Raw genomic sequence first — 13,280 nt, 5'->3', positions numbered from 1 at the left:
GCTGTTGCAAGTGTAATAAGCAAGAGAAATAAAAACCTGAAGTTGAAAGGATGTAAGAAGTTGAAGAGGTTTTGAAGATAAAAAGTTTAAGTGAACAATATCTGTGTACTAGCAAAGTTAATTTTAAATGAAAAAATATTTCATTTATTAATGACAATTAAAATTTTCAACTAACATTTATTTTCTATCCTTTTCACCCACTTTCCCCTTGGGAAAAAAAAAGAAAAACAAAATTCTTGTAAAAACTAGACATAACCAAGCCATGCAAAATCTGACATTGTTATGTCCAACGATGTATATTTCATTCTGCATCACCTCTCTGTCAGGATCTGGGTAGTGTGCTTCATCATTAGTCCTCTGGAATACTGATTGGTCATTGTAATGATCAGACTTCTTAAGTCTTTTAAAATTGTCTTCACAGTGTTGCTGTTATAGTATAAGTTGTTCTTATTCTCACTTCACTCTTCATCAGTTAATACAAGTCTTTCCCCGTTTTTATGAAACCATCTCTTTGGTCATTTCCTACAGTACGTTAATATTATATTGCATTCACTTATCATAATTTGTTCAGCCATTTCCCAGTTGATGGGCATCTTCTTAGTTTCCATTTCTTTGCCATTGCAAAAAAGAGCTGCTGTGAATATTTTTGTGTATATAGGCCTTTTTCCTCTTTCTTTCATCTCTTTTCAGATGTAGGCCTTGGAGTGGTATTGTTAGCTTGTCAAAGGGTAGCAACTGTTTAGTAGCTTTTGGCACATAGTTTCAAATTGCTTTCCAGAATTGACTAGACCACAAATATGGCACTTTTGTGACTAAATTCATGATATAGTTAAAAGCTACAAATAAATTTCAGTGATGTCCATTTCCCACTGCAGGCCAGCAGCAAGATCCCATCTCCACAGAGAGGTGCTGCCCCCAGTACAAGCCAGGAGGCAGGACCCCTTTCCAGTGGAAGCCAGCAGCAAGCCCTGAGCCCCGACACAAGAAACTTGGGACAATGCAGGAATGGATTCCAAATTACATAAAAGTACAAAGTCACAAAATAGGTAGAAAAAAATAAGCAAAACCCAAAAAAAACCCCATAAAAAATTATTGTGATGATAGGGAGAATCAGGACATAAACTTAGAAGAGGGCAACAGTGTCAAAATGAATACATGTGAAGCCTCAAAGAAAAATGTAAATTGGTCTCGGGCCCAAAAGAACTCTTGGAAGAGCTCAAAAAGGATTTTCAAAAGCAAATAAGAGAAGTAGAAGAAGAAGTGAGAAAAGAAAGAGTAATTCAAATGAATCATGAGAAAAGAATCAATAGCTTGGTGAAGGAGGCATAAAAAAATGGAAAAAGATTCACAAAAGTTTACTAAAGAAAACAACTCCTTAAAAAGTAGAACTAGCCAAATGGAAAAGGAGGTACAAAAGCTCACTGAAAAAAATAATTCCTTAAAAATTATAATTGGGTAAGTGGAAGCTAATGACTCCATGAGACATCAAAAATGATAAAACAAAATCAAAAGAATGAAAAAATAGAAGAAAATGTGAAATTTCTTATTGGAAATACAACTGACATGGAAAATAGATCAGGAGAGAGAATTTAAGTATTGGACTACTTGAAAATCTTGATCAAAAGAGGAGCCTGGACATCAAATTTCAAGAAATTATCAAGGAAAACTGCCCTGATATTCTAGAAACAGAATAAAATAGAAATTTAAAGAATCTACTGAACAACTTCTGAAAGAAACCCCAAAATTAAAACTCCCAAGAATATTACAGTCTAATGCCAGAGCTCCTAGGTCAAGGAGAAAATATTACAAGCAGTCAAAAAGGAACTATTCAAATATTGTTGAGCCACAATCAGAATAACACAAGATTTACCAGCTTCTACATTAAAGGATAGGAGGGCTTGTAATAGAATATTCAGGAAGGCAATAGACCTAGGATTGCAACCGAGAATTACCTTACCCAGCAAAACTGAGTATAATCCTTCATGGGAAAAAATGGGTATTTGATGAAATATAAGACTTTCAAACATTCTTGAAGATGGCTTAGCCATATCAGATCTCAGACGGTATTATAAAGTGGTAATCATGAAAACATTCTAGTACTGGCTAAGAAATAGAGTGGTGGATCAGTAGAATTGATTAGTGAATAGATTGTATTAAATGACTGTAGTAACTTAGTATTTGATAAACTCAGAGATCCAAGCTTTTGGGACAGAAACTCATTATTTGTTGAAAACTGCTTGTAAAACTGGAAAACAATATGGCAGAAACTAGATATAGACCAACATTTCATATTGTATAACAAGATAAAACTGAAATGGATGCACGATTTAGACATAAAAGGTGATACTATAAGCAAATTGGGAGAGTGTAGAATAGTTTACTTGTCAGATCTATGGATAAAGGAAGAATTTAGGACCAGACAAGATCTGGAGGGCATTATGAAATATAAAATGGATAATTTTGGTTATATAAAATTTAAAAAAATTTTCACAAACAAAACCAATGCAACAAAATTAGAAGGAAAGCAAAAAACAGGGAAAAAACCTTTATAGCAGATATCTGTAATGAAGGCCTTATATCTCAAATATATAGGGGATTGAGTCAAATTTATAAGAATACAAGTCATTCTCCAGTTGATTAATGGTGAAAGGATGCAAACTGACAGTTTTCAGACAAAGAAATAAAAGCTATGCATAGTCATATGAAAACATACTCTAAATCACTGTTGATTAGAGAAATGCAAATTAAAACAACTCTGAGGTGCCACTTTATACCTATCAGATTGGCTAATATGACAGAAAAGGAATTAATATGACAGAAAAGGATTAATGTTAGAGGGGATGTGGGAAAATTGGGACACTAATGCACTGTTGGTGGAGTTGTAAACTGATCTAACCATTCTGGAGAGCAGTTTGGAATTAAAGGGCTATAAAACTGTGCATACCCTTTGATCTAGTAATACCACTATTAAGTCTGAATCCCAAAGACCTTAAAAAAAAAAAGGGAAAATACCCTTTTGTCCAAAAATATTTATAGCTGCTCTTTTTGTGGCTAAGAATTGGAAATTGAGGGGATACCAATCAATTGAGGAATGGCACAAATTGTGTATGATTGTAATGAAGTATAATTTTTTTTAAAAAAAATTTTGATATTTTGTTTTTCCCCAATTACATCTTAAAACAATTTTTAACATTAGAGTAATTATAAAAAAATAATTTTTAGGAAATAGAATAGCAAAATGTATATTAAAAAGATAATGTTTAATTGTCTTAGGTTGTTAAAGGTTTTAGTGATATAGATACAGGACTATATTACTTCTGTAACATAAGCTGTAATTTGGGGTAGGATTGAATTATATTTAAAATGGAGAAGGATTTGAGTTTTCCTTCACAATTTAGTTTGTCCCAACTACAGAGGACATACATGAGTGATATTTTATTTCATATAGTATGAAATATCATTCCTTGATTCTTTTGTGATTATTACAGAGGAGAGAGTATTTAAGGTTCTACCTAGGGTAATGTGATATAGATAGGAGAGAGGGTGGTAGGTTTGGAGTCAGGAAGATTTGAATTTGATTTCCACCTTCAGTACTTATTAGCTCTATGACCATAGGAAAACCACTTAAATTTTCTGAGCCTCAGTTTTCTCATCTGCAAAAATGAAGATAATAATACTTGTACCAACAATAATATTTGATGTTGTAATCAACAAAGCACTATATACATGTTAGCCATAATTATCGCTAGTTATATTATCTTTTGCTTTAACTATTGTAATAGCTCTTGAATTCCTCTCTCTGTCTCAAATTTCTCCTTTCTCCAAGACATCTCCTTATCACTGCCAAAGTGATTTTCTTTAAGTTAAGGCATGACCATATCATTTCTTCTCCTTGATAAATTTCAGTGGCTCCCTAGGACCTCTAGGATCAAATAACAAAAAACTCCTTTGGTGGCTAATGCCCCTCACAGCTTGATCCCAGTTTACCTTTCCCGTCTTACCAAATATATCTATTCCATGCAGAAGGTAGTCCAGACAAACTGACCTACTTTCTATTCTTCACTTCTCCATCTCACAACTCAGTGTATTTGCACTGGCTGTTCCCCATGCCTGGAATGAACTCTCCTCACCTCTGCTTCTTAGAATCCTAGTTTCTTTCAAATCTCAGCTCAAATGCAGCCTTGTACATGAAATTTCTTTGTCTTTTCCCTCACCATCTGATCGTATCTCCTTCTTGAAATTATTCTGCATTTCCAATGTGCGCGCACGCTCATGTGTGTGTGTGTGTGTGTGTGTGTGTGTGTATATGTGTATATATATTCTCTCCCTCTATAGAATGTAGGGGCTGCTAGAAAGCTCAGTGAATGGAGTGCTGGGCCTGGAGTCAGGAAGACCTAAGTTCAGATCTGGCCTCAGACAATTACTGGCTGTATGACCCTGGGCAAATCATTTAACTCCATTTGCCTGAGTTTCCTCATTTGTAAAATGAGCTGGAAAAGGAAATGGCAAACCATTTTAGTATCTTTGTCAAGAAAGCCCTAAATGGGATCACAAAGGATTGGAGATACCTGAAAAATGACTGAACAAAAGGTCTTAACGGATCTAAGGTATTGGTACCCAGAAATTTGGGTACCAAATTTTGGGTAGCAAATATCACCAGCTATAAAAGTGTAATTCCACATCTCCAGTCCTTCCACCCATATTGAGAAAACAAGAAAAACGTAATCCTGTTTACAAACGTGTATAAGCAAAAAAAATTTCCACAGTGGTCATATTAAAAAAAAAAAGTCTCTGACTCTACTCAGAGTTCATCACTTCTCTATTAGGAGGTTGGTAGCCTGTTTAATAGTAAGATCTTTGGAATTGTGGTTGGTCATTGTGTTTATCACAGTTTCACTGTGTTGATCAGGGTTCCTAAGTCTTTCAGATTTGTTTGTCATTATAATATTGTTGTGATTGTATAAATTGTTCTGGTTCTTCTCAATTCATTTCTCATCAGTTCATGTAAGTCTTCCCAGGTTTCTCTGAAAACATCCCTTTTGTCATTTCTTATAGCATAGTAGTTTTCCATCACATCCATATACTGGTGCTTAGCACAATGCCTGGCACTTATGTAAGTGCTTAATAAATGTTTATTGATTGATTGAACTTCATTGGCCATTCTCCAATTGTTAGGTGTTTCCCCTCCTCCCTCCATTCCAATTCTTTGCCACCACAAATAAAGCAGTTATAAATATATATATTTTTTACATATGGGTCCTTTTCCTCTTTCTTTGATCTCTTTGGGGTATAGAACTATAGATGGTGGTATCACTGGATCAAAAGATAGGGACAGTTTAATAACTTTTTCTGCATAGTTTCAAATTGTTTCCAAGAAAGGCTGGATCAGTTCACAGTTCCACTGTAAGGGAAAAAAAAAATTCACCAGTTTTACCATAGCCCCTACAGGCTGTTTTCTTGTGGCACTTGTCACATAGAAAATACTATATAAATGTTTATTCCCTTCCTCAAGCATTTGTTATTTTCCTTTTTTGGACAACTTTGTGTATCTGAGGGTTGTGAGGTAGTACCTCAGAGTTGTTTTAATTCATTTTTCTCTAATTATTAGAGATTTAGAGCATTTTTTATGTCTGTTGGTAGATTTCTTCCTCTAAAAACTGCCTGTTCTTATCTTTTGACCATTTTCAATTGAGGAATAGCTCTTGTTCTCATAACTCTGAATCATTTCCCTGTATATCTTCGAAATAAGACCTTAATCAGAGAAACTTGCTGCAAAGATTTCTCCCCCCCCATTTACATGCTTTTCATCTAAATTTAGCTGTATTGATTTTGCTAGTGCAAAACTTTTAAATTTAATATAATCAACTTGTTTATTTTACTTGTTGTGATCCTCTATTTCTTTTTTTAATATAAAGTTATTAATTTTTAGTTTTCAACATTTACTTCCACAAGATTTTGAGTTCCAAATTTTTACCCCATCTCACCCCTCCCCCTGCCCCAAGATGGCATGCTTTCTGAATATCCCTTCCCCTAGTCTGCCTGCTCTTTTATCTCTCCCCCCCTCCTTCTGTTATCCTGTTATTCTTCCCCTTCTGTTTTCCTGTAGGGCAGGATAGACTTCTGTACCCCATTTCCTGTATTTCTTATTTCCCAGTTGCACGTGAAGACATTTTTTTTAAACATATGTTTTTAAAACTTTGGGTTCCAAATTTTCTCCTTTCCTCCCTCCCCACCCACCCTCATTGAAAAGGCAAGCAACTCAATATAGGTTATACATGTGCAGTTATGCAAAATACTTCCATAGTAGACATGTTGTGAAAAAATAACTCTATTTCCCTTAATCCTATCCTTCCCTCCCATTTATTCTATTCTTTCTTTTGACCCTGTCCCTCCTCAGAAGTATTTGCTTCTGATTACCCCCTTTCCCAATCTGCCTTCCTCTCTTATCATCCCCCTGCTCTCTTGTCCCCTTCTCCTCTCCACTGACCAACCTCTCTATTTCTTACTCAGTTGTAAATTACTTTGATGATTGTTGCTCTGTATTATACTTTAAGATCTGATACTTTTAGGTCTCCTTCTTTTTCACTTTTTTTTGTCATTAATTCCCTTGAGATTCTTGACTTTTTGGTCAGGAAGTATTTTTCAGTATCAGTTCTTCAGCAGTAAGAGTTCATTATAATTCATCAGTTTGATTCCCTTTTAATTAGTCAGCAAGCATTAAATACCTAATATGGAAAAGCAAAGAAAGGCAAAAAAACCAATTTTTGCTCACACTTTAATATCTGGTTCTCAGATTTCTGCGATATTAGAGCGTGAGCAAAAATTGGTATTCTATTTAAGCACTTTTAGGAAGTAGGTGGAGATATTTTTGGTGCATTTATACATTTATTATTCTCAAGACTTAAATTTTTCCAAGATGATTTCTAAATTTTAATTTTAAAAATGTTCTTTAAAAATTATTTTGAGGATTTTTAGTTTTTAAGCTCTTTGATGATAGAGACTATGCCATAGGCATTGTGTGATCTATAGTACTCTGCATGTAGTAGGCACTCAATATGCATAGTGTTGATTAATTGAAATATTGAGGTTCTGTTCCTTACTAGTTTTAGTTCATTTGAACTAGGACTTTTCTGAGACATTTTAGTGCTATAATCATGTACATTAGTACAATAATTCATATTTTCTTCTTTTAGCTTCTTAAATTCTTCATTGTTTGTCTTGTTCTGTTTCTGAGTTCCTTATATTTGTCGTTTCTTACAGTTCAATAATGTTAAATTTTATTCAAATAAAATACTTAGTTCAGCCATTCCCTAACTGATGGACACCTATTTTGTTTCCACTTCTTTGTTATACAAATGATTATACTATGACTTTTTAGAGATTAATCTATCTAGATGTATTTGATATATAGATATATAAGTACATACACATGTATAAGTACAGATGTATTATGTATATATATGTACATACACATACATACATATAGAAACAGCTAGGTGACATAGTAGATAGAGCACTGGGTTTGGAGTCAAGAAAACCTGAGTTCAAATCCAGCCTAATACATTTACTAGCTCTGCAACTCCAGGCAAGTCATGTAACTTCTTGTTTGCCTCAGTTTCCTCAGTTGTAAAATGGGGATAATAATATCCCCTACCTTACAGGGTTGTAGTCAGAAAATAGTTAGAAAATATTTGGAAAGTGCTAACTTAGCACAGTGCCTAGAATGTAGTAGGTGCTATATAAATGCTTATTCCCTTATCCTTTCTTCTCTTTACCCAATTGTGTGTATGGATATATTTATGTATAATAATATATTATGTGTAATTATATGCATATATGTGTATATCCTTTATTTTTGTTACATATGTTCTTGGAATATAATGGAAGCTAGTGGAACAAGGTAGAGGCTTTTTAGAGGAGTGAAAGCAGGATGGTGAGGGAACTTGAAGCTGTATCTACTAAGGATCCTTCAAAGGAACTGGAGATGTTTGTCCTATATGGGAGTTTTATGTAGGCTGTGTTTTCAGAATTTCTGCTATTTGTTAACTTTTTTCTGATGAGAAGAAAATTATGACATTTTTATTTTAATCCAACAATGTCCCTAAGGTACAGCTCTTACCAGTTTTGAAATAGAAAAATGCGGCATCAGAATTGTTTTTAGATGATTTATTTACCTTATGCCTTAATTTATAATTTATTATTCTGTCCAGATATTTAGAATTTCCCCCAATATGAAATGGGAATGAAAAGTAAATTCAATTGGTTATTTCTTTAGCTCCTACTATTTTGTGTTACATACTCATAGCGCTCTAGAAATTATGGGAAGTGGAAAGTTTTTTTTTTTAAACATTCTGTTATAATTGTTGCTTGCACCATAAAATTTGCTAGTTATTTATTAATTTCACTGATTTCTTTTTTTCTTTTTTACTTTTTTTTCTTAGTTGGCGAGGAGCAGATAAGTTCCATTGGACGGGGCATTTGTGTGTTGCTGGGCATTTCTATGGAAGATACACAGAAGGAGCTGGAACACATGTAAGATATGGACTCAATTTAAATTAGTGCTGTCTTAAAGATATTCATGTAACTGTACATGGAACTTCTATAGCTTCGTGTTAATGAAGTGAATCATAATCATTTATTGTCTCTGTAATAACTAACCCATTTTATAGATGAGGATACTGATATAATTTGTATTACACAGTAACCTCCACAGTAACTCAGTAGCAAAGGGATTGTTATCCCTGCTCGCAGCTCAGTACTCTTCGATTTCACAGTTTCTAGTGAACTTTGTAGTATTCTCTCATCCAAAACTAATCCTTTCTTTTCTACTTAGACTACATCTATTAGTTTTAACTTGGGATTTTCTGCTTTCATCTAGGGCTCTTATAAAATTTTCTGAAAATAATAAAAATATTTAAATTCACTTTAATTTTAACATTAAGGTATGCCATTTAAATACTTTAGGAGGTAGGTGGTTTTGTGAGATATTTTCAGTACATTTGTACATTTATCCTTCTCAAGAATAGACTTCAATTTTTCCAAGATGATTGCTAAATTTTAATTTAATAATTTAAATTATTAATTTAATTTAGCAATTAAATTTCTTTCTAAGATCATTTCAAGGATATTTAATTTTTAAGCTTTCTGAGGATGAGAACTGTCATAGGCATTGTGTATTCCATAGTACTTTGTACATAATAGGCACTTGATATATGTATATGTTGATTAATTGCTATATTGAAATTCTGTTTCTAACCTGTTTTAACTTCATTTGAATTGTGACTTCTCTGGGGATAAAAATGATACCTAATCCATCTTTCTACCATGGCACATTATAGTATTTCACTTAGCCCATTATGTAAAAAAAAGGTTTATATTGGCATTCGTTTAGGTCTGGATCTCAAGGAACAAAAACACAATCACCTCCACCTCTAATCTAACTTTAGAATTTATTAATAGCATACAGTGGATTATTTGATTACAACAAGGGTATAAGAAGGGGTGTGTGTGTGTGTGTGTGTGTGTGTGTGTGTGTGTGTGTGTGTGTGTGTGTGTGTATTCTTTCTCTCTCTCTCTCTCTCTCTCTCTCCCTCCCCCTCTCTCTTCCTCTCTTTCCCTCCCTCTCCCTTCTTCTTTCTCCCTCCTTCTCCCTCCCTACCTCTTCCTCTTCCTCTCCCTCTCTCTTCTCCGGTGCCCTTGGGTACCAGTCTTGGCCTAGTTCTGCAACCAAAGTAATCCAGAAAATATTCTTCATGTGGGGGGGGTGAAAGAGTTATTTCTTAGAGTAGATTTTATACTTGGGTAGACAAAGGGAATAGCTACCTAGCATTAATCTAGAGCAGGGATTCTTAACCTGAGGTCCACAGATTCTAAAGGAGTCTGTGGATAGATTCATAGAGTGTGGGGAGGTGAATTTATTTTAAAAATATTTTGATAACTATTTCAATATAATTGATATCCTTTGTAATCCTGTATATTTTGTTGTATGGATTTAAAAACATTGCTCTGAGGAGGGGTCTATAGGCTTCCCCAGACTGCCATAAGGGTCCAGGACACACAAAAAGTTAACCTGTGCTGGAGAGTGAGACCATCTTAGATGCCTTTGAATTTACTAGTCTTGAGTAGGATGGATAAGGATTACCACAGAGGTTGGTACTATTCCTTTGGTGTCCTCAGGCTGCATGTATAAACTCAGTCATTCTAACTCTTTCTATCTACCTGTTCCTCCCCCCCCCATTGAAGGGGCCAGTCTAATCATTATTTATCAATATCTTTTAAAAAAGGATACCCCAATCTGAGAGAAATTCCTCTTGGTTAAAACTGAGTTGAACGTCTTAGTAAGAGTGTCAAACATTGTACTATCAAGTGTAAATGCTTAAATACAGTGAGCAGATACAATAAGAAACTAGTACCATGGATCTCAATTTTTTTTTCCCATACCCCAGAGTGTCTTCAGTGCCTCTAGGGTAGTTAGTTGCACAATGGGATGAAAAATATTCAAAAAATAAAATTTAAATTCACTTGCATTTAAAAATGATTATGTCATTTCAACATTTCTTGGAGCTGGGTTATGGAAAACCTTCTTTTGTAAAGTCAAGTGGCCAGTAACAATATATCTAAACAAAAGGATCAGATGTTACTGAGCTAGTTTGTGCTCAAGTTGAGAAGAGGCTTCTAGTTTCTTAAGAAATATTGGAAGAACATTTCTAAATGCTTCTTGGAATGGCAGCAATTAATTTAATTTTAAATAGAAGTCTACCTTGGGGTGACATGGAAAGTGATTGATGTCAGATGTGTTAGTTTAAATATTAAATGTATCCTGTAATATGTCCAGAGAAACAATATATTTGGATATGTGCATTGCACCTAGTAGAAATTGTAATTGGAAATTAAATATAGGCCAAAACTTTGAAACTAATTAAAGCAATATCACTAAAGCCTAGTTGATTGTGTTCTTGCTTTTCTTGATGGTATTAGGTTTGAGTTGGTGATTGTAGTATAGGTAGCAAAATCTTAATCTGTCTAGAATGAAAATGATATGCCATGGGAAGTGTATATGAGTAAGGAGAGAGTGAAGTCATGTTTTGTTGTAATCTCTCTGCATTTATTTTTCTTTTCTACTGAAGTTTGGTACTAGGTTCCGTCTAAATATCAACATTCACATACAGTTAAGGAGAAAATTGTTTGGGGGTAATAACAGTGCGCTAGAAGCAGTATGGTATAGCTAAGAATGGGCTGAATTTGGAGTCAGGTTGGCTTAGTTCCCTCCCCTCTTTGCACTTATTAGTTGTATGTCCATAATTACATCCCTTAAATTCTTGGAGCCTCATGTAATTCACTAATAGTTATCTTCCAATTATAGAGGGATTGGATATGGTCTGATGGATGAAGTTCATATAGACCAAACAGTGTTATCAAGAGATTCTTTGTCTTTCTCTGGTCAGGTGATCTCATTTATGTGTGTATTCCCAATATCAGTGAAGATTGTAACTCATCCATGCCTTCTCATCCTGTGTTTCTTTGCCATGTACTCCCATAGATTTTTTATAGAGCAGCTCTAAGTGTTGGACGTCCATTTTCTAGGTCATTTTATAGTTTGTGTGTACTAGAGTAAGTTTTGTTGTTCATTTGTTACCTCTTGGTTTCACTGTGTGACTGGCCCACCTTCTGTGGTTTCAGAAACTTGATTTCTATGTTGAACTTGTTAAAAAGTGTAAGTATACTGTTTGTCATTCCCTTTATTAATACCTAAGTTGATGAAATAAGTGAAGATGTATTAATGAAATGCTTAAGGAATGTTGGAAAAGAGGATTAATCAGGTTATTTGTTCTTACTGCTATCATTCTTGAGGAGCTATTTTTAAGATTGGGTCTCCAAAATGTTATTTTGACTTGAAGCCTAGTTTAAACAAGTTTAAAGAAAATGTCAGGGGACCCATCTTGGTAAAATTATCCCAGGGATGTTTAAGGGTAAAACCAAGATGACAGCAAATATGAATAATGGTAAACAAATTTGTAAGGATTTTTTAAAAATGAATTTTTTTGACTATTATGAACTTGGCAGACATCAACAGACATGAGCATTTTCTTATAAAAAGAACAGAAAACGAGTATTTTATATGATACTGTGAATGTTTGTTTTTTCCCAAGCGTGCATTAAATTTAACTCAGTAATTTCAACACTGCCCTGCTTATCTTTTTTCCATTCTGAACTTCATTGTGCTCTCTTCTGTGCATTTTTTAAAATCTTCATTGATTTTTCCTTCTTGTAGTTTTGGTATTATTGTCACACACCCTGTAACTCTTTTCTCTGTTCCCTCCTCCCTGCCAAAAAAAGTTTTCCCTTGCAACAAATAAACATAGTCAAGCAAAACAAATCCACCCATTGACTTTTTCTGTAAGTGTATGTTTCATTCTGCTACTCTAATTCATCACCTCTTTATTAAGAAGTGGGAAGCATGATTCATCATCAGTCTTCTAGAGTTGTGCTTGTTTGCCACCTTGATCATAGTTAAAATCTTTCATAGTTGTTTCGCTTTGCACTCTTGTGGTCATATAAATTGTTGTCCTGGTTCTGCTCACTTCACTTTGCATTGGTTCATACAAGTTTTCCCAGGTATTTCTGAGTCCATCCCTTTCATCATTTCTTATGATGTGTCGTTTATGTTCCAAGCTATTTCTCTCCTTCCCCCCTCCCAACCTCGCACTAGAGAAACCCAGCATTTCACACACACACACACACACACACACACACACACACACGAAATTATATCATACATAGCTCCATATTTTGGTTCTTTCTCTGGAGGTAGGTAGCATTTTCTTCATTGGTCCCTTGTGGTTGATTTGAATGTTCATATAACTTGGAATAGCTGCCATTCACATTTACTCTTTGAACAATATTGTTGTTACTTTTTATGACTTTTTCTTGGTTCTGTTTGTTTTACTCTTTATTATTCCATACAAGTCTTTCCATGTTTTCCTAAAATTAACCTGCTCATAATTTCTTTACAGCAGAATAGTATTCCACCACAAGCATATGCTACAACTTATTTTGCTATTCCTCAATTGATGGGCATCCTCTCAATTTCCAGTTCTTTGCCACCCTGAAGAGAGCTGCTATAAATATTTTAGAGCATATAGGTTCTTTTCCTTTTTCCCTGATCGCTTTGAGAAACAGACCTAATAGTGGTATTGCTGGGTCAGTGGGTGTGTGTGCATAGTTTCATAACTCTTTAGGTGTAATTCCAGATTACTCTCCAAAATGGTCGGATCAGTTCA

The 13,280-nt window shown here is 34.4% G+C and overlaps 1 protein-coding gene across 3 annotated transcripts in view; it reads left to right on the top strand.

The window, feature by feature from the left end:
* The window catches only part of DTD1 (D-aminoacyl-tRNA deacylase 1), a 213,320-nt gene that overhangs the window by 20,488 nt on the left and 179,552 nt on the right, over positions 1-13,280 (top strand). For all 3 annotated transcript variants that reach the window (XM_020986678.2, XM_020986653.2, XM_020986671.2), the window contains exon 2: positions 8,442-8,532. In XM_020986678.2, the coding sequence (XP_020842337.1) occupies positions 8,442-8,532 (91 nt within the window). The remainder of the gene's footprint in view (positions 1-8,441; positions 8,533-13,280) is intronic.

This window comes from Phascolarctos cinereus, unplaced genomic scaffold (assembly GCF_003287225.1).
Source record: "Phascolarctos cinereus isolate Bilbo 61053 unplaced genomic scaffold, phaCin_HiC Scaffold_2;HRSCAF=192, whole genome shotgun sequence".
NCBI lineage: Eukaryota > Metazoa > Chordata > Mammalia > Diprotodontia > Phascolarctidae > Phascolarctos > Phascolarctos cinereus.
The sequence above is the reverse complement of the archived record's forward strand: the minus strand, read 5'-3'. Positions and strand labels throughout refer to the sequence as shown.